Source organism: Gopherus evgoodei, chromosome 3, assembly GCF_007399415.2.
Source record: "Gopherus evgoodei ecotype Sinaloan lineage chromosome 3, rGopEvg1_v1.p, whole genome shotgun sequence".
NCBI lineage: Eukaryota > Metazoa > Chordata > Testudines > Testudinidae > Gopherus > Gopherus evgoodei.
The window spans coordinates 86,414,579-86,434,137 of NC_044324.1; the positions used below are offsets into that span (position 1 = coordinate 86,414,579).

General features: G+C 39.0%; 1 protein-coding gene across 1 annotated transcript in view; it reads right to left on the reverse strand.

Annotated features, from left to right (window-relative positions):
* Window positions 1-7,251: 7,251 nt before the first annotated feature.
* Window positions 7,252-19,559, reverse strand: part of ASCC3 (activating signal cointegrator 1 complex subunit 3) — a 544,482-nt gene continuing 532,174 nt past the window's right edge. The window contains exons 38-42 of the mRNA XM_030556009.1: window positions 14,392-14,543; window positions 13,169-13,331; window positions 10,166-10,375; window positions 8,106-8,281; window positions 7,252-8,010 (exon numbers count right to left, since the gene is read on the reverse strand). Coding sequence (XP_030411869.1) covers window positions 7,863-8,010; window positions 8,106-8,281; window positions 10,166-10,375; window positions 13,169-13,331; window positions 14,392-14,543 — 849 coding nt within the window. The 3' untranslated portion in view covers window positions 7,252-7,862. The remainder of the gene's footprint in view (window positions 8,011-8,105; window positions 8,282-10,165; window positions 10,376-13,168; window positions 13,332-14,391; window positions 14,544-19,559) is intronic.

Sequence of the window (19,559 nt, forward strand, 5' to 3'; positions counted from 1 at the left end):
CCTAGCCAAACAGAGATGGTATAAACCGTTACTAGCAGATGCTGCCATGCGAGAGCTCAGCATCAGCAAGAAACCCAAGCACACTCCTAGACTGTGGACTGAACTGACCAATTGTGGGTGTCTATCTTCAACCAATGGAGACTGCATGGTGGCTGTAGGCTCTTCAGCATACTTTCCTCTGCCCACCAGCATAGCCTCTGTCTTGTTTGAGTTCAGCTTCAACCAACTGCTCTTCATCCAAGAACTGATTTCATCCAAGCACTGGGCTATCTTAGTGATAGTGGTGTGGTTGTACATGGAGAAGGATAGGTAGAGCTGTGTATCAGCTGCATATTGCTGGCAACTGAGTCCATGTCATTTGACCAGTTCACCTGTGGTTGCATGTAGATGTTGAAAAGGACTGGAAAGAGAATTGATCTTTCTGGAACTACACAAGTGAAGGGTCTAGTGGTAGAGGTGCAGTTTTTCATCACTCCATATGGGAGTTTTGGCCCACTTGATCCATGTAGGTGCATATTCCCTGACTCCATCTCCAAATCACCCCTGCTCACTGGTATATTCAGAGCTGGCACAGGATTCCCTTTTACAGCACAGAGGAGGTGCTGAAGCACTTGTGATCTTTCTGTACAGCCCCAATGAAGGGTTTAAGTGATGCACTGGGCCATATACCACCCTTCCACCTCAAAGTGAATTTCTGAATTAAGCTTCTTCCAACCAGAGTTCATATTTTAAGCCTTCACCTCCACTGCAGAGAGCTAATAATAGTTTTTTGGAAAGCTTTATAATGTATGTCCTCTTCAACTTTGCTTTAATCAGGCAGTAGAATGCCAGTTATTTATAAAATGACCATCCCTCAATGAAACCACGTTTGAAGTTTTAGATAAGCTTTTTATATAAGCCATCATTCCTAGGAATTTCTAAAGAATGGATGGAAGCTAATTTGCTTTCTTTCTAAATTGCATTTAAATGACTACTTTAAAATAATGACACTTGGCAGTACCCTGGGATTTCGTTTAATAAATTTCTAATTTCTCTCTTTGCTTCTATCCATGTGGAGGCTTGGCTCTATTTTGTCTACATTGGATGGGATGTCATTTTTAGGAAGCTCTGACCTTCCAACCTAATTCCCATCGTTGGTGTCATTTGCACATGCTTTTAATCCTCATCTTCTATCCCAAGACATCCAAGCTTTGTTTTAGACAAACTCTCCTCCCCCATCATTTTATAAAAATGGATGCAATTATAACTGACATTTCCTTCCCTTTGCCTCTATGTCGCTCACTTTTCTTCTTAGTGGGGATAATGCTTTTATCCCTTATCTACTCTGGCTGCACAGCTTGTGGATTATTACTATTATTGCAGCTCTTTGGGGTATTCTCAGAGTCCCCCTTTCCTCTTTAGCTTGTCAATTATTTTATTAAAATGAAATAGTTTTTAAACTACTTGTTCAATTTTCTTACACAACCTCACTAAGTGCAATACAATATGGACGAATGGGTAAGTTCTCTTCAGGTAACCAGGTTGGATGCAGGATTGTCATGCCAAGTTCTTCCTCACTGCAGCCTGCTATCAGGTTCCCCCCCCACTGAGACTTTCCAAAGCTGAAAACACATTGCTTGCTTACACTACCCTGGATGTTTTGCCTGAGTTCAGTGAACCACTGGGCATCCTTGGACAGTGTCTGCACTGGTTTTGCCATATCACGGAAAACAATTAGTGAGATAAAGATGTGTTTTATTTTCCTGTGATGTGGCTGTCACCAGTATGATTAATGTGTCTGAGTAGCAGTGACCATACCAGGAAGGGAAAGAAACTGTGGGGAACGTAAGTGGGAGTTCAGCTAATGTGACAGTAGGGAAGAAACAGGGGAAAGGAGATGTCTGAGCCTGTTGCAGCAAGTGGACCTCTTCCCAAAGCAGTAGCTTCCCATGAGTGAATTCAGCTAGCAGTCTTGCCATGGTAGAGACCGAGCACTACCTACCAGTGTAGCAGAGCTTGTCCACTAAGGCCAACCCACACTTGGGTATTGTGGCAACTGGTTGGGTAAAGTGTCTTTGAAATTTCTCTGGGCAAAGGAGGCCTGTAAGGGTATGAGAATGCAGGATTCAGCCACAGATCCAGCAGATTTACTAGATACATTCTCCTCTTTGAAGCTGTAATAGGATTCTCATGGGCTGCGAGGCCTAGCTCCACTCAGTCATGAAGCAGTTATAGGGAATCTGGGCCTGCCCAGTCCACCAGCTCTGACCCAGGGCCCTAGAAGGGTCAGCAACATTTCACCTTTGGGGAGGACCATCTGAGTTACCCTCCTTGGGTCACTTTTCCCATTGCTTCCGGTCCCAGATAAGGAAAAAGGAAAAGAAAACCCAAACCATCAGCCCCAGTTGGGTTTAGCATACAGTCCTGGTACTTCAAGAAGCTCTCTCTAGCCCCTTTTGGCACGAGCCTTCAGAACCTGTCTCTACTCTTCCCCAGCCTTCAGCCTTCTGAGCTGGGTTGCTCCCTTTTAAATCCTGTCTCCAGTTGGAGCATGCTTGGCAGGGCTAGCTGGGCTGAGTACTGTCCTTTAACCTCTTCCATCTCAATGTGGGGTTTGTGTACCCCATCACACAGGCCCTTCAGACAGTAGAGAAACCTGGAATTGTAGGAAGATTAATTTCAGGGAAGGAAGACACTAGGCATTTGATGCACATCTAGGGACCTCAAGTCTGGCCTTAGGATTGGGACAGAAGTTGTGGAATAAGATCTCCTGTTTAAGATGGAAGGGCAGAGACCATCTTTGTGAGTAAACTCAGGCACATTCTGAACTATTTTATGGAAAATGAGGTACAGGGGATAGCAAATCAGGGATGCAAGCTGCTCCGTTCTCCTGGCTGAGGTGGTGGCCCTGAAAAGATGACAATCAATGCAGGAAAAGACTGGAACAGCAAAGGTCATCTCAAAGCAAAGCAGACTGCATTTATCACCAGCCACAGGCTCCAAGTTGGAACAAGAGATTTAATAACCTAAGATACGAGACTGCCTTAAGGAAACTGGTTAAGAAGAGATGGGACCTCCTGTGGGACCTCTGAGGGCACTCAGAGTATGTCTACACAGCAAAGAAAAATGACATCTGGTCCATGCCAGCTAACTTAAGTTCACAGGGCTTGAGCTATTTCATTGTTGTTTAGACTTCTGGGCTTGGGCTGGAGCCTGAGCTCTGGGACCCTCCCACCCCACTGGGTCCTAGAGCCCAGGGTCCAGTCCAAACCTGGAAGTCTACACAGCAATGAAACAGCCATGCAGGCCAAACCCTGCGAGCCTGAGTTGGCTGTCACAGGCCAGCTGTGGGCTTTTCTTTGCTATGGAGACACACCCTTGGAGGTAGCTGAAGCAGAGTTGGTTTAGAGCCTCTCCTATCCCTACACAGGCCTGGTTACAATGGTGCCACAAAAGGCTACAACAGAGGAAGATGGGAAGGACAGACCCACTTGGTGGTAATTTTGGTGGTTGTTCCCTGGATTTTTCTGGGAGGAAATTCTCTTTGTTCTATTCCGTCTTATGGCATTCTGTGCCTGGAAGAAAGACGACACTTCAGCAGAGAGGCACCAACTGTGGCTATCTTCAGCAGAGAACAATTTGGAAGCCTGCCTACAAACTGGAACAAGACACTGGACATTAAAATCTTGCATTTGGATTGGTGATCACCTGCCTGCCTGCCAACCAACTCACCCATTCATCCATGATAGTAGCAGCCACATCACAGAACAGCATAGGTAATTTGTATCTCCTTTCTGTTCCTTTTTGTCTCATTTTCACATTCTTGTTAAAACAAGTCACGGCTGCTCTCACTTTTCATTCTTAGATATCATTGGATTGAATATATTGATTGTTTCTTCTAAGCAGCTGTTTTAAATACTGCATAATTTCCCCTAGTAGATTTTTTAGATAAAAGCGGATTCCAATCAATTTGCTTCAGTTCATATTGCATTACTTCAGACTCTTGTCCTTACAGATCCAATATTTTTCCAATGAACTCTCAAGAGTGTTTCAAATATAGTATTTATAGACAATCTGAACTATTCATAAACAATTAACAGAGCAGGCAATCACAACTAAAGGATGAAACTGAAATCCAAATTGTACAACTCATTTCCAACATGAAAAACTCCAATCAGTTCAGACAGAAGATTGAAGACCTATGAAATAAGACGTATAACAGATGCAGAACAGTTTTGTGACATGCAGTTTACAAAGTTGGCAAGAGCCAAGATCATCACCATGGTATATTATGTGATTACGACAGAGCTGTACTTCTTCTAATTAACTAGAACTGTTGACGTAAAATGTTGTTTGCTGTAATCCAAGGATTTCCTTTAAGAACGGTCTCTTATTCCTTTGAAAGTCATGTGCAGAGTAATGTGATTTTCACAGAAATATATTTTTCTAAAGTATCTGGATGAATGAGTGAAGCTTTGCCTAAGTATTTTATTTTCCCAAAATTATGCGGGATGTAGTCTTACCTTAAAGATGCTAACAAACTCCTCATTGCATTACTGGATTTCCTGTCATAATGATGTCGCTATCACTCTGATTGAGGTCTTATGCAATAAAGTTGCATTGGATTAGTGAAACATATAATTACATTTCATTTAACATTATACCTAAAAATACTCATAAATAAAAAGAAATAGTCTTACTTTCTTAAAAAAATTAAATTTACAGTTTAGTTGTAAACTGAATATAGGAAAGGGCCCATTTATCTGAAGACCTTTGAACCACTGGATAAGAATCTTGCCCCTCCTCCCGCTCCCTTAAATTTTAGAGGATGTGCCATAAACAGATAGTTAAGGGTTAATAGAACAGAAGTACTTCATGTCTCTTTTGCCTGTAAAGGGTTAACAAGATCAGTGAGCCTGGCTGTCACCTGACCAGAGGACCAATCAGGGGACAGGATACTTTCAAATCTTGAGGGAGGGAAGTCTGTGTGTGTGCTGTTAGTGTTTGGTTGTTGTTCATTCTGGGGGCTCAGAGGGACTAGACGTGCAACCAGGTTTCTCTCCAATCTCTTTGATACAGTCTCTTATATGTCCAGAATAGTGAGTACTAGGTAGATAAGGCGAGTTAGGCTTATGTTTGTTTTCTTTGTTTGCAAATGTGTATTTGGCTGGAAGGAGTTCAAATTTGTATTTTGCTGAAAGGATTTTTATTTGTACTTGTATACTTAGGCTGGGAGGGTATTCCCAGTGTCTATAGCTGAAAGACCCTGTAACATATTCCATCTTAAATTTACAAATATAATTTTTACTTTTTCCCCTCTTTAATTAAAAGCTTTTCTTGTTTAAGAACCTGATTTTTTTTATTCTGGTGAGACCCCAGGGGCCTGGGTCTGGATCCACCGGTGAATTGGTGGGGAGAAAGGAGGGAAGGGGGAGAGAAAGGTTATTTTCTCTCTGTGTTAGGATTACTTTCTCTCTCAGGGAGAGTCTGGGAGGGGGAGAGAGAAGGAGGGGGGAAGGTGAATTTTCCTCTCTGTTTTAAGATTCAAGGAGTTTGAATCACAGTGATTTTCCAGGGTAACCCAGGGAGGGGAAGCCTGGGAGAGGCAACGGTGAGGGAAAGCGTTTACTTTCCTTGTGTTAAGATGCAGAGGGACTGGGTCTTGGGGGTCCCCGGGCAAGGTTTTGGGGGGACCAATAGTGTACCAGGCACTGGAATTCCTGGTTGGTGGCAGTGCTACAAGTACTAAGCTGGTAATTGAGCTTAGAGGAATTCATGCTGGTACCTCATCTTTTGGACGCTAAGGTTCAGAGTGGGGAATTATACCATGACAGAATGCCATTTGGATTTGCAAGAACAGCTGATCTTCTCTTTACTGCACTGCACGCACAGTCTCATGCCTAAAGCACAGCCTGCATCATTTTCTTCAGGAAGCTGGCAGGCAGCAGCTCTTCACTGCATTGCATTCACTGCATTTTGGGCACATGAAGTACAATGGAGGTGACAGCAAAACCACAGGGGATACCACTTACTTTTAGCTGAAAGTGAGGACTGACAGTTTCAAACCTGAGTGCCTAAAGTTAGGCTTCCCCATCCATATCTAGGCACCTAAATAGAAGTGGTGTGATGTTTTAAAGGCATTGACTCCAAGTGGGAGTAGCTCAATATCTTTGAAAATCAGGCTACTTCTAATAAATATGGGATTTAGAAGCCTAACTTTAGGGACACAGGTTTGAAAATTTTGAGCACAAGGTATAATTAAATGGATTGTGCTGTAACACACAGGAAACATTAGAAAAAGAAGAGGCACTATGGCTCCCAAATATTTATAAAAGCAGTGAGGCAAAGTTGATGAGTGAAACAGCAAAACTCTTCATTCAAGATGACAAGCAAAACCAAAAGAGAAGGAAGGAAGGATTATAGATCAGTTGTACCGCAGCATCCTCCAATGTGTGAGGTGTAATACAGACACATGGGACAGCCTCTGGTCCAAAGAGCTTACAATCTAAATACAAGACAAAATACCATTCAGACAACGTCTAAGCAAAACATCAAAGGCAAGTATATTGTGTGAGTGTTCAGACATTCACGTGTGTGTGTTTTTAAAGGAACAGAATTTTTGTAACAAAAGTGTAATATTGGCTTTTTTGTGTTGCCTAGGCTTTCCTGAACCACTCTCAATCTTAACACTTTTTAACAAGGTATTTTATTTACAAACCTAGATGAGATTCTATTTGCCTTTGGGGGTATTGTGTCCATCATTTATTTTTGTAAGCTGCAGTGACTGCTTTACACTAGATTGGCAAAAGAAAGTAACTAATGAGCAGCTCAGTGACTCATTCTTCATTCAGAAAGACATTAACATTCAGGAAATCGGTACATTAATGTGAAAAGAGACATTTCTATCCATAAGCCCTGTATTTGTATGTTTGTTCATTTTGAAATCAACAGCTTGATTGGGCATGATTTCACAAGCAGATTTATTAAATGTATAATGAACATAAGTATTTGAAAATGTTCACCACCTTCAAAACATAGGGTATGTTCAAGAGTTGAGTTTTATCACTATATATTCCAGGGGTCGGTAACCTTTGGCAGGCGGCCCATTACAGTATTCCGCTGGCGGGCAGCGAGACATTTTGTTTATGTTGACTATCTGCAGTGGCTGTGGTTTGCCGTTTCCAGCCTATGGGAGCTGCAGGAAGCTTCCTGCAGCTCCCATTGGCCAGGAATGGTGAACTGCAGCCACTGCGAGCTGCGAGGGTCTGTGCCTGCGGATGGTCAACATAAACAAACTATCTCACTGCCTGCCAGTGGATTACCTTGATGGGGCGCCGACCCCTGAAATATCCTATACATCTTACATTGAAAAGTCTAGTGGAACAAATTTCTTACAGATATGTCCTTTTATACACTATCATGTATCAGCAATGTTTTCTCTCAGTTCTTAGCTCAAGTTTTTAATTCTCCTCATAAATTAAGAAAAAAAGACCATTTAAACAATACCAACAGAGTGGCTACACATTAATCATGTTCAAATGAAGACGATAGCACTAAATGTATAGAAATTAAAATAGCTATTTTCTTATTTTGATCTGCCAACATACAGTTATGGCATTTACATTAATAATACAACAGATCAATTTTACATTTTAAGAATCGTACAAAGATGGAACAATAAAAGGCAAAACTTTGTAAAAGGCTAAGGCCACTGTGGCAAACTCTGTGTTAGTAGAGTCAATACAGCAGTCACTTTCAATTTCCTAGGTGTCTTGAGGTTAGAAGTTGATTCGACTAAGGCAAATATAATTTCTCTCTTGTCCAGAATGACTGAACATCCAGGTTTCAAGACCATTTCCTTCAAACGGATTGTTCAGGTAACATTACTTCAGAGCCAAGTGACTCACAGCTTCAGAGACCTCAGTGCTGATCTGTGCTGAGATGCTGGGTGGTTTGATATTCAGATAAATGTCATACTGTTGGTCCATGCCAAGATAACTGTCACTCATGAGATACAATGTGTAGATATACCTAAAATATCATAGCAACAGCATCAGTTTCTTTTTCAAATAAGTCAACATTTAATTTTAAACATTTGGATAATTTTAAGTCAAAGCTCATCTTACTTTCCAGGAGTTTCCGGAGTATAAAAAGCAACGGAGACAGCATTTCGATATCTGACATATCCAACTCTTTTCAGGGCAATGAGTTCTTTTTTATCCACTTCTCCCAATATTAAAAACCACCCTTCGTCTTTGGCTTTGGGGAATCGAGGAGCAACTGCTTTACTGTCTTGCCTTCCCTGTTAGGCAGAAAATACAAGTTAATGCAACTGGGAATCTCCCAACCAAACCATCATTTGTCTTTGTATGGTAACCACACCATAAAGTACAAGATGATAAATTCGCACAGAGAACTAGAACTGAAGCAGAACTAGAACACTTTTATCAGTTTTCTAGATAAAGCCTTTTGAAAAAAATGTGAGCTACAGGAACATACACAACAGAAAACAAAATATTATTCCAAATATTATTGCACAGGTTTCTCTATTTTCTAATCAAATCAAATTACGAACGAAAAATCTGCTCCTTTTGATAATTTAATCTAAAACACAGTGAACGCTATTTTCTGAAGAATGGCTAATTGTATTCCTAGCATCGGTAAATAATATCAATCAACATTGTTCCAGATTAATATAAAGACAATGACAGTACTTGCAGTCTTTATTTTAGGTTGATGTAGCAAAACGGAAGATTATTTCAGTGATTCTTTAAGACAGCGACTTTATTGCTGAAAGTTGAATGTACTAATAATGATGCACACTCAATTAGCATTCATTTAGTGTATTGTAGATGGAAAGGTTTTACTAAAGGTCCACGGGGGGGAAGAAAAAGCACTAACAGAGCAATGAAGCTTCAAACAAAGACTGATCATGCTGCCATTGCAGTCCGGGCTTTTTTTTTCTTTTTTTTTTTTAAGTAATTCTTGCATGAATGAAAGTTAACTTCTAATACTATTATAAACCCAACCCTGATGTTAAAATATATGCCTCTGTTAATCTTCTTTTACACTTACGGTGACAAGAACAAAGTTGTCTCAAATTTTCCTAAAGGAAAACTCAAGAACTATTTTGCTCATACACTATGAACAATAATTTTGCTAATCATTTTATTTTACAACTGCATTACTTCCAGCTCCCCCCCCCAAATAATTAGCAAAAGAAAATAGAGTGAAATCCTGGCCCCATTTAAGTCAATGGGAGTTTTGCCATTGACTTCAATGGGGCTAGAATTTCACCCCTGGTGTCCAACTATTTAGCATTTACTTAAAAAATGTCTTGAGAGTCTGAAGGTTCAGGCTCTCCTAGATGTTGAACTCACTGATGGTACATGGATGGATGCAGATATTCTACAACTGCAAAGCGAATCATGTTGGAAGGGCTACAGCACCACTTAATCTTCTGCTGTGCTTTTGGGTATGAGATTTAAAGCCAAAAGAAAATGGCTTGTATTTTCAAAAGTGCTGAATGATTTTGGTACCTCAATTTCTGTGTGTCAAACTTCAGATTAGTTCAAAGGACCTGATTTTCAAAGAGTGCAGAACACTTTAGTAAATGTAGAGTAAGTGAGTAAAAAGGAAGGGGCAAAGCCTAATGAAGTTTAGTGACATCATTGTATGTTTGTTATGGAGAGAGGAAGCTCACAAGGAGAATCCAAAGTAGAGACTAAAATGGAAAGCAAGTTAATTTTTTATTAAGCACATTACAGAAAAATAGTGAAATACTTAGCAAAGGGTCATAATGCTTTAAAAACAAAACTAAACACAGTTATTATGACCCTAGGAAATCAAGTTACTAATCCAAATGTCAGAAAAATGAAGAAAATATTGATTCATTTAGGATTTTCAACCAATTAGCGAGGCAAAACCAAACAAATAAAATATTCCATATATTTGAGCCATTATCCTACAGTTCTGGAAAAATTACCAGCCTCACTACTAACATTTCCTGTCTTTGAGACAGGCTGCCAGAGAAACTACCACAGAACTAATGATTTATATGAAAGCGTTAATAGTCCAACAGAAACTTACTGTATGGTACACTATATGGTACACTATACTTCCAGTAACTGAGTGGCTGAATATCAGAAGCTGGTGCATTACAGAATGAAAATTATGAATATTCTACCTTGTGATGCCTCATCTGGACTCTCTGCAAATTTATCTGGAGGACATATTCTTGATCAGCATGTAACTTGATCCACTTTTTGTCATCCCGCGCATCTGTTGCCAAAGTAGGGATAGGCAGCTCATTCTGCTCCTGAGATGACTCATCCCAACATCCTTTGATGCTCAAACTAACATCTATAACTGGCAAATGGGACAAGAAATTCCAAGCCTGTGGAATAACAGATCATGAACAAAATGACAAAGTTCAGTTTCAGCTACAAGATTAGCTCCTAGATCATTGAGATAATTGTCAACTGTAGCATGCCATCTGTGTCAGTCATGTGATGTGAAGAGATTCAAATAATGCTCAAGAAAAATACCAAGTGGTGGTTGCTAAAAAGGGGGGACAGGGCCATAAAAAAATAAATTCCAGACTGAAGGTAGCTAATACTAGGTTGTGAAGTAGATACTTTTGATATGAATTGAGAAATCACTTGCTTTTCTATCTCTCTTATCTGGTGTTAACAAGGCAACTCTTCTTTTTGTCTGGTGGAGTACCATTTTTCATTAGAAAAAATATTTTTGGCATTAGCTAACATTCAGATCTATTCTGTACAGCTAATAGGTCCCATTTTCAAAAGTGTCTAAGTGAAATAGAAGTCCCATTTTCAAAAGAGATTTAGGCACTTAGGACTTTCAATGAGACTCAGGATCCTAAGTGCGTAAATCACTTTTCAAAATGGAACTTAGGCTCCTAAGTCACTCATATGCTTTTGAAAATTTTACTTTGTTTTTAGCTATGCAAAATTACACACACTTTTACACATATATTATATATACATATGACAAACATGTATATTTGTGTGTATATATATGCACATGTACAATACCTGCACCCACTAACACATGCACTTACCTCATATATGACAGTGATAACCACATAAAAAATTGTACTGTAATTTTTCATGAACCTTTGATGTCATCATTGGCACTTTTACCAATAATCCTTATCTCCAGGATTTATTCTAGCATTTCAAATCCAGCTTCAAGAGCTGCCATTTAAAAATTATCAATCTTCTTCTTTTTCCCAAGATGTAGAGTTTTCTTCCTCTTCCCTTCCCCCCCAAATTTCAATCATCTAAAGCTCAGGCTGGTCACTATTTGGTTCTGCATTAATGGCAGGTTTAAGTGCTATTATGAACTCACAATCCATCCTGGCCAGAAGCAAGAGCTCTGTATTTTTGGTCTTTTTAAGAAGTGTTGTACAATTAGTATTTTTTCTTTTCCTTTGACCCCTGTGCATAACTAAGACTCTTGACTTTACAGATGGAGTGCCAAAAATTATCCCAATAGAATTAAGAAACCCCAAAAATCACTAAACCATTTCTGAAATAGTTGTTCTGTGAAAGATGTGTTGTATGTACAGAATACATAATGATACAGGATAAAGGTTTTATCAGCCAATATTTGAGATGGCCTGCATGATTCGGTCACACTTCTATCATACATGAGTTATGTGGCCATCCCAAACTCATGTGACTGAAACTTTTCCTTTACACTGTAACACATCATATATCCCCTCTCTATACGTATCTATATTTACATCTCCTTCCCCAAACACTCGGTATGTACACATCACATACACAAGTTATTTTTTAAGAAACTGCTAAGACATTTCAATACCAGCCAAACATATTTATCTGAGGATTAATCTTCATCTATTGAATCAGATGAGAACACTGCCATGCATACAATTATTTAATTAGCAGCTAAATCCTCTGCCAGTCAGCAGCCGTTCCAGGCATACTGATGGGGCAGTAGATGCAAATCTCACAGTAGTACTGCTTTTTCTCATTACTATTGCAATTAGCACTTAAATTGATGCTTTAAACATACTAATTTCTGGAATAATTCAGGATTTGTATGTTACCTGGGATCGCCTCACTGCAGAGACGACACCAGATTGCTACGCAAATTGAAGCACTTTTGAGCCAAATAACCATCATCATATCAGACAGAGCCAATTTGCATTTGCTTTTAAAGATAACAGAATGGCAATTTATGCAAATAAATTAAGTAAGTTTACTTCTGAGTTCTCCCTGAATTAATTATAACAATGTTCTATTTTTTCATCACATCTGAAACTTGGACTGAAATCAATGTGTATTATGTTAGAAATCTGTTGTTGTTAAAAGAGGCCTTGTTTTGATTTAAATAACTTTCTTTTATTCAAAATTTTGATGGTAATTTAGTTAGAAATGCAGATGTCTGTTATGGACATTTAAATACTTTCCTTTTTGTTTGCACGCCAGTGTTAGATTTAACAGAATCTGAACAGTCAAGTTCAGTATTTCACTTTCAATTATGAAGAATTTTTAAAAAATCCACAACACACATTTTTGATGTTTTCTTCCTTTATGTGTGTATTTGCAATCAATACACTCATGTGATGAATACTATGGTGCTATGCTTTAGACTGGAAACAGCTTAAAGCAATAGTATCTTAAATACTTTGAGACTAAAGTTTTTTCTCTCTGAGAAGAGGGGAAAACATATATGCTTTTCCTCTTCCAAACAGAAACTGAACATTGGATCTTCTACCAACTATATTACCAAAAAATATTCTGTTTGAAAGAATATTCCAGGAACCAGCTACAATGATATTTGTAATGCATGTATTCTTACTGCATAGCTGCCTACAAAAAAGGTGAGTAACTATCAGCAGATTGAATGTTCTAGGGAAAGACCTCCAACAGGCCAAGGAGCAGCATTAACATCAGCTATGAACCATATTGGTGTTGCTGGATAACAGGAAGGGGGCAAAATAACTAGAAAAGAAGGAGGGTGGGTGGGTGGAAAGAAACCCTTGTAAAATGAGGTCTTTCTTTAAATTAGAATACCAATGTGTTGCAGTTTATATGCATTTTTGGAAAGAAAATAATGTGATATTTGCTTCTCCGATCAACTTTTCCTTCCCAATCACATTTACAATGAACTCTGAAATCATTCTAGAATGCATTACCTGTGTAATGTGTACAGCTTGCAAGTCACGGTCTACAATGGAAGCAAAAATGTTTTCTTTTCCTTCAGAGACAGCAATCAATTCAGGAAGACACTCAATAGGTTCTTGGTAACCTCCATGGTAAACTCCACACAAGCCCTTCCTTTTTTCTTGGTTCCACTTCCTGATAAAGACAACAAAACATATTTCCAGTGCGGAATGAACAAATTATTATACAGAGAGAGATTTGCAAAGGGTGGTTAGAAGAAAGAAAGAAAGAAATTACATAGAAGTGCTTGACCCTCTTTGCTCAGATTATTGTCTTGAAAGTTTGCATGATGAGAATGAAGCATCTTTCTTCTTAATCAATTATAAATACTAGAATCTGAAAGTTTGATTAAGACTGTCGGAACTGCCGCTGGACACAGTATTTAAAAATGGCATCAATTGTGACACCAATTGTGTGGTAGCCCAGGGTCAAAGATCATTAAACAGTTACCATTCTTCTTTAATAAACAGAAAAGAGATATTCACTGTTCAATAAAATCTTTAACATTAATAATTTTCAGTTTACAATTTACACTTTATATATAGGAAAACCCCAATCTGAGTAAAACAGGAGCAGTAGTCTTATCAGTATGATAAGCAGCCTCAATTGATACAGAAGACTCAAATTCTCATTCGTATAGTTATTTAGAAAGTATTTTCTGCAAAGGAAATTCTTTGGAGATACTGAATATTTGTTTTCTTTACTTTGATATTAAGACTCAACACTGACCTCTGATACTAAATACCAGTAATTTATTTTTGCATTGTGTTAATTATTACATTATCTGTGCAGTACATCAGTTTGATGTACAGTACTGCATGGAAAAGTTGAGATAGGCCATGTATGGGTATACTTTTATGGTGGACCAAAGTAAAGATGCAATATATAAACAGAGTTAGATTTGGTGGAACTGGGAATCCTTCAAAAAATTCATCCACTGTTTCACTGTCTTAAATCACCCTCCTTTAAAATACAATCCAGGGTTGCCTGAACTATTTAATGAACTCTGCAGAGGTGGGTGAACTTAGAAATAATTAAAACAAACAAACAAAAAGAAACAAGTTGCTGGGAGAGAAATAGCAGGAGTGGGATGGGCTTAGCTTCTGCTATATTATTAACATCCCAGGACACAATGACAATCAATATGAGAAAATGAAGTCGGAAAGAACTATAAACATTTTGAATAATTACGTACCTAAAAAGGTGAAGATGGTGTTGTTCTACATTGGGCAAAGTAAGCAGGGAAGAGTCATGTTTCCATCGGCCTTGGATAATCATCTGCACCAGACTGGTTATATTCAGAGCAGTCACTAACCAACCCTGGTTTGCTGCAACATCCAGCATTGCCTAAACAAACAAGACATTAAATACAGGAATACAGTTGCAACTACCTCTTCTTTCGTGTTCTAGATACAAACTAATGACGTTTCTTTAATGTTAAATGTACAGGGACTTACTGCACATAAAATTTGACTGTGAGTCTAACTCACCTCCTATTGAAGTCAATGGAAGTCTTTCTATTGACTTTAATGAGAGTTGGATTAGGTGCTAAATCATCACTAAAATGTATCCCAAAATGTAACAGCAGTGCTCCATTTCCAAGTTTGCTTTTAAAAACAAATCACTGGTTTGGGGCACTAGGGCAGCCTAGAATGTGACTTAGAGTACAGTCCAAGCATTGTCTGTAAGGTACACATCTAAGGATTTGCTTCAAAGGGATGAAAAGTTACAGCTAAATTCAATATTGTTTTTGAAAGTTTCTGTATAAGAAAGAGTTTGTACACTTGCAGAATTACTGAAAACACTTCTAATTCAAATAAATTAAATGAATATTAGAAGTTTGTCCCCAAAATGAATATTTAATGATAGTTCATTGCATTAGCTACTAGTATTAGTTCCATTTCATGGATGACGAAAATGAAGGCCAGAGGTAAAATGACTTGCTAAAAGTCAGTGTGAGAACTGGGATTTAAGCTCAGAAGATTCCTGACTCCTAACCACCTCTTCATTCAGACAACATTGCCTCTCAATACTATAAATGGGCCATTACTAATTTCCAGGCCCATATCTAATTTTTATTTAGTTGATTTTTTAATAGAAACTGGAAATCAAAATAGAATGTATGTTTAAGTAGCATGACTGAGGACCAATTCTGCAAAGATGGGTACTTGTGCTTAACTTTATGCACAGTGAGCAGTCCCACTCACGTCAGTGAAACTGCTCACAACACGTAAATTAAGCATATGTGTAAGTCTTTGTAACGGTGTGCCTAAGTTTTTTCTTGTTGGACCAAAAGAGTACCTGAGAACTCAAAAGAACACAGTCAAAATAGGACTGTTTAGTTTCAATATAACACTTTTATAGTGAATACAAATATTTAAATATGTAATACAGTTTCCACACTGTGCACAGTACATTACAACAATTATTAGAATTTACTGGGACATTTCAGTTGGTAATGGATTTTGCTAAAATACCTTTATTGGTTTGCAAACTGCAGAACCCCTTAAACAACAACAACAATAATATCAGATTCTTTGTGCTAATTTCATGTAAAGATGTATTTTCAAAAGCAACAATTAGGTAAGAAATTTGAAATTCCATTAAAAATTTGGAAAATTGTTTAAAAAAAGAGCAGGAATGTTCAGTAATCATTTTAATTTGGAATGTCTGGTAGTACTGGACAGTTCCCATACATTTTTAAAATTTAGATTCTTAGTTTTGATACTAGAATCCTGCAGGCTCCTTTTAAAGAACATGCCTCAGACATATTTGTGTTTTTTCAAGACAAATGACATTGTTTGATGCTTCCTCAAGAGTGTACTTACTTGCAATACTTCTAGCTCATTTTACAGCCCACTAGTGGAATAATGAGGAGCTGTGTATATTAGCCCGTACATTTAATCAAATGTTTTACAGACAAACAAAAGGCAGCATTTACTTAAGGCAAACTAAACAGTGAAATCTTCTTTAAACAAAGGAGTTATTTACACTTGCTGAGCTATTTCAATTAAATTACTCTGATTCCGGAGAAATGCTGAGTTTAAAAACACACAAGTTGATTTCAGTCATGGTCAGACACACATCTTACATTAGTAGATTACATTGCAATTTCAACAGGTTTTATTTCAGACCAGGGTGATAGAATCACTGACATATATAAAAATATTTAAAATGTTGCCCTGAATGGCCTAGGTTTTGCCCCATTTCTCATGAAAGATGTGGGAATATGTCCTGCAGTTAATATTCTGCATGCTAGGAATCTTTTGGGGGAGTAAGTCTGAAATGTTTCCATTTGCCCTATAAATATACCCGTAAACGCAAAGCTATCAACGTTGACACTGTTATGATCTTCTCATAAGAACCCCCAAGCTGATTTGCATTTTTTTGCTATAGAAAGTCTGATGATGCTGGAAACCAAATTTGAAAGGATTAACAAGACATCCTACGAGCCAGTGTGTTTGTTTACACACACATTTCTAGTTATATGGAAGGAGGAAATACCGTCAGTATTTATCAAGGAGAAGATCGCCATTTCAAAAATCAACTTACTGGTAAATTAATAATTTTCCTGCTTATAGATTGTACAAAGTATGTCTTAGCCTGTAACTCTCACTTATCAAAGGGTAGCTACATCAAACGCTCTTCCCAGACAGTCAGACCTCTAATGGCCACTTCACTTTTCCCACTCTTCTTTCTTCCTTTCCTTCTCTCTTTTCTTCTTGTTGCTACTCTTACTTAATCTTTACCTATGCACTTGCCTCACCCCCCAATTCACAATAGCTAATGTACATGGGCAACAAAGTGATACCTAATTAGCTTGTCTATTGTGTTAACAGACCCCAATGGCGGAACAGGTGTATTTGAGGACCTGTCAGTTCTCTGTGGCTGTGAAGGCAAATGAGGGCTGCAGCAAGACGGAGACCTCTGGTTTCTCAGACTTCCCTTCTACTGGATCCAGACCTCCTTCCTGCTAAGTTTCGTAAGGCTGCTGCAGGTGCACTGGCTCACCCACATTAAAAGTTTTCATATGTAGGCCTCTGCCAAGGGTGTTAACATCTCACACTAAAAGTCCTGTGGTGATAGGGCCAGGAGTAGCAATCTCTGGGAGTCCCTAGTCACAAATCTGCATGCAGGCGGTGGCTGTGTGTTGGTCGTCTTGCACTTGGACTTGTGAGACAGATGTGCAAATTGGCAGGTCTTTAACATGTGGTGTCCTCATTCTAAACCTAAGGTAATCAGGACTATTATTACCAATCTTGAGTATATTGATGACTGTGCTACCCTCATGCACACTGAGGCTGACTTGCAATCCACGCTAGATCTTTTATCAGGTGCCTATCATTCAGTTAACATTGGGAAGACCAGCCTGCCCCAGCACAAGCTGCACCCCTTTACCCCCAAATTGTCATCGGTGGTGAACCCCTGGAAAATGTTGGGTATTTTCCTTAACTTGGTAGCCACCTCTCCCAGACAGCCAATCTTGAGGTGGAGATTGAACATAGGATCCGTTGTGCTTCGGAAGATTGCTTTACTGTTGTGAATTTATTGACAGATCTGCAGATTGAAATGAAGATCCTGGTCTTCAATGCAGTAATCATCCTCACTCTTCTTTATGAGTGAGAGACATGGGTGACATACTAAAGCCATCTTAATTGTCTGGAATGATACTAACAGCGTTGCCTTATGAAGATTCTCCATATCAGATGGGCAGATTGTCACACCAATGCCAGAGTTCTCTCTGCAGCTAAACCATCAGTGTTGAGGCAAAGATTATGAAACATCAGCTTCACTGGGCTCATCATTGTGTGTGGATGGCTGATACTCATTTTCCGAAGCAAGTTCTCTTTTGTCAATTTAGTCATGGTAAGAGGACCTATCGGAGACAGAGGCTTTAGCAAAGCTTTTGATACTGTCTCCCGCAGTCTTCTTGCCAGCAAGTTAAAGAAGTATGGGCTGGATGAATGGACTATAACATGGATAGAAAGTTGGCTAGATCATCTGGCTCAACGGGTAGTGATCAATGGCTCCATGTCTAGTTTGCAGCCGGTTTCAAGCGGAGTGCCCTAAGGGTTGGTCCTGGGGCCGGTTTTGTTCAATATCTTCATTAATGATCTGGAGGATGGCATTGACTGCACTCTCAGCAAGCTTGCAGATGACACTAAACTGCGAGGAGTGGTAGATACACTGGAGAGTAGGGATAGGATACAGAGGGACCTAGACAAATTAAGAGAATTGGGCCAAAAGAAACCTAATGAGGTTCAACAAAGACAAGTGCAGAGTCCTGCACTTAGGATTGAAAAATCCTATTCACTCTTACAGACTAGGGACCAAATGGCTAGGAAGCAGTTCTGCAGAAAAGGACCTAGGGGTTACAGTGGATGAGAAGCTGGATATGAGTCAACAATGTGCCCTTGTTGCCAAGAAGGCTAACGGCATTTTGGGCTGTATAAGTAGGGGCATTGCCAGCAGATCGAGGGATGTGATCATTCCCCTCTATTCGACATTGGTGAGGGCTCGTTTGGAGTACTGTGTCCAGTTTTGGGCCCCACACAACAAGAAGGATGTGGAAAAATTGGAAAGAGTCCAGTGGAGGGCAACAAAAATGATTAGGGGGCTGGAGCACATGACTGATGAGGAGAGGCTGAGGGAACTGGGATTGTTTAGTCTGCAGAACAGAAGAATGAGGGGGGATTTGATAGCTGCTTTCAACTACCTGAAAGGGGGTTCCAAAGAGGATGGATCTAGACTGTTCTCAGTGGTACCCGATGACAGAACAAGGAGCAATGGTCTCAAGTTACAGTGGGGGAGGTTTAGGTTGGATATTAGGAAAAACTTTTTCACTAGAAGGGTGGTGAAGCACTGGAATGGGTTACCAGAGAGGTGGTGGAATTCCCTTCCTTAGAGGTTTTTAAGGTCAGGCTTGACAAAGCCCTGGCTGGGATGATTTAGTTGGGAATTGGTCCTGCTTTGAGCAGGGGGTTGGACTAGATGACCTCCTGCGGTCCCTTCCAACCCTGATATCATTGGTCTACAATTTTTGAGAAGTCTGCTTCAGAGATAAAATGTGATATTTATTATGTATTTTGATGTGCTGAATTCAAATATGACAATTAAAACAACTGATTGGCTACTGTTTCTAAGATATTTAAGTTTTTACATTTTATGTCTATGTATATTGTGTAGATAGTAGAGTTCTAATCATAAATTGTAAACCTAGGTCTTTTCATGTGTTTATGGTTGCTTTACATGATAATATTTCACCTGTCCTGTTTATGTAACACTTTAAAAATCAGCAAAAGGGTTATATAAATAAAATTTATTGTGAAACAAAAGGCAAAAAACTATTATGTACATAGTTTA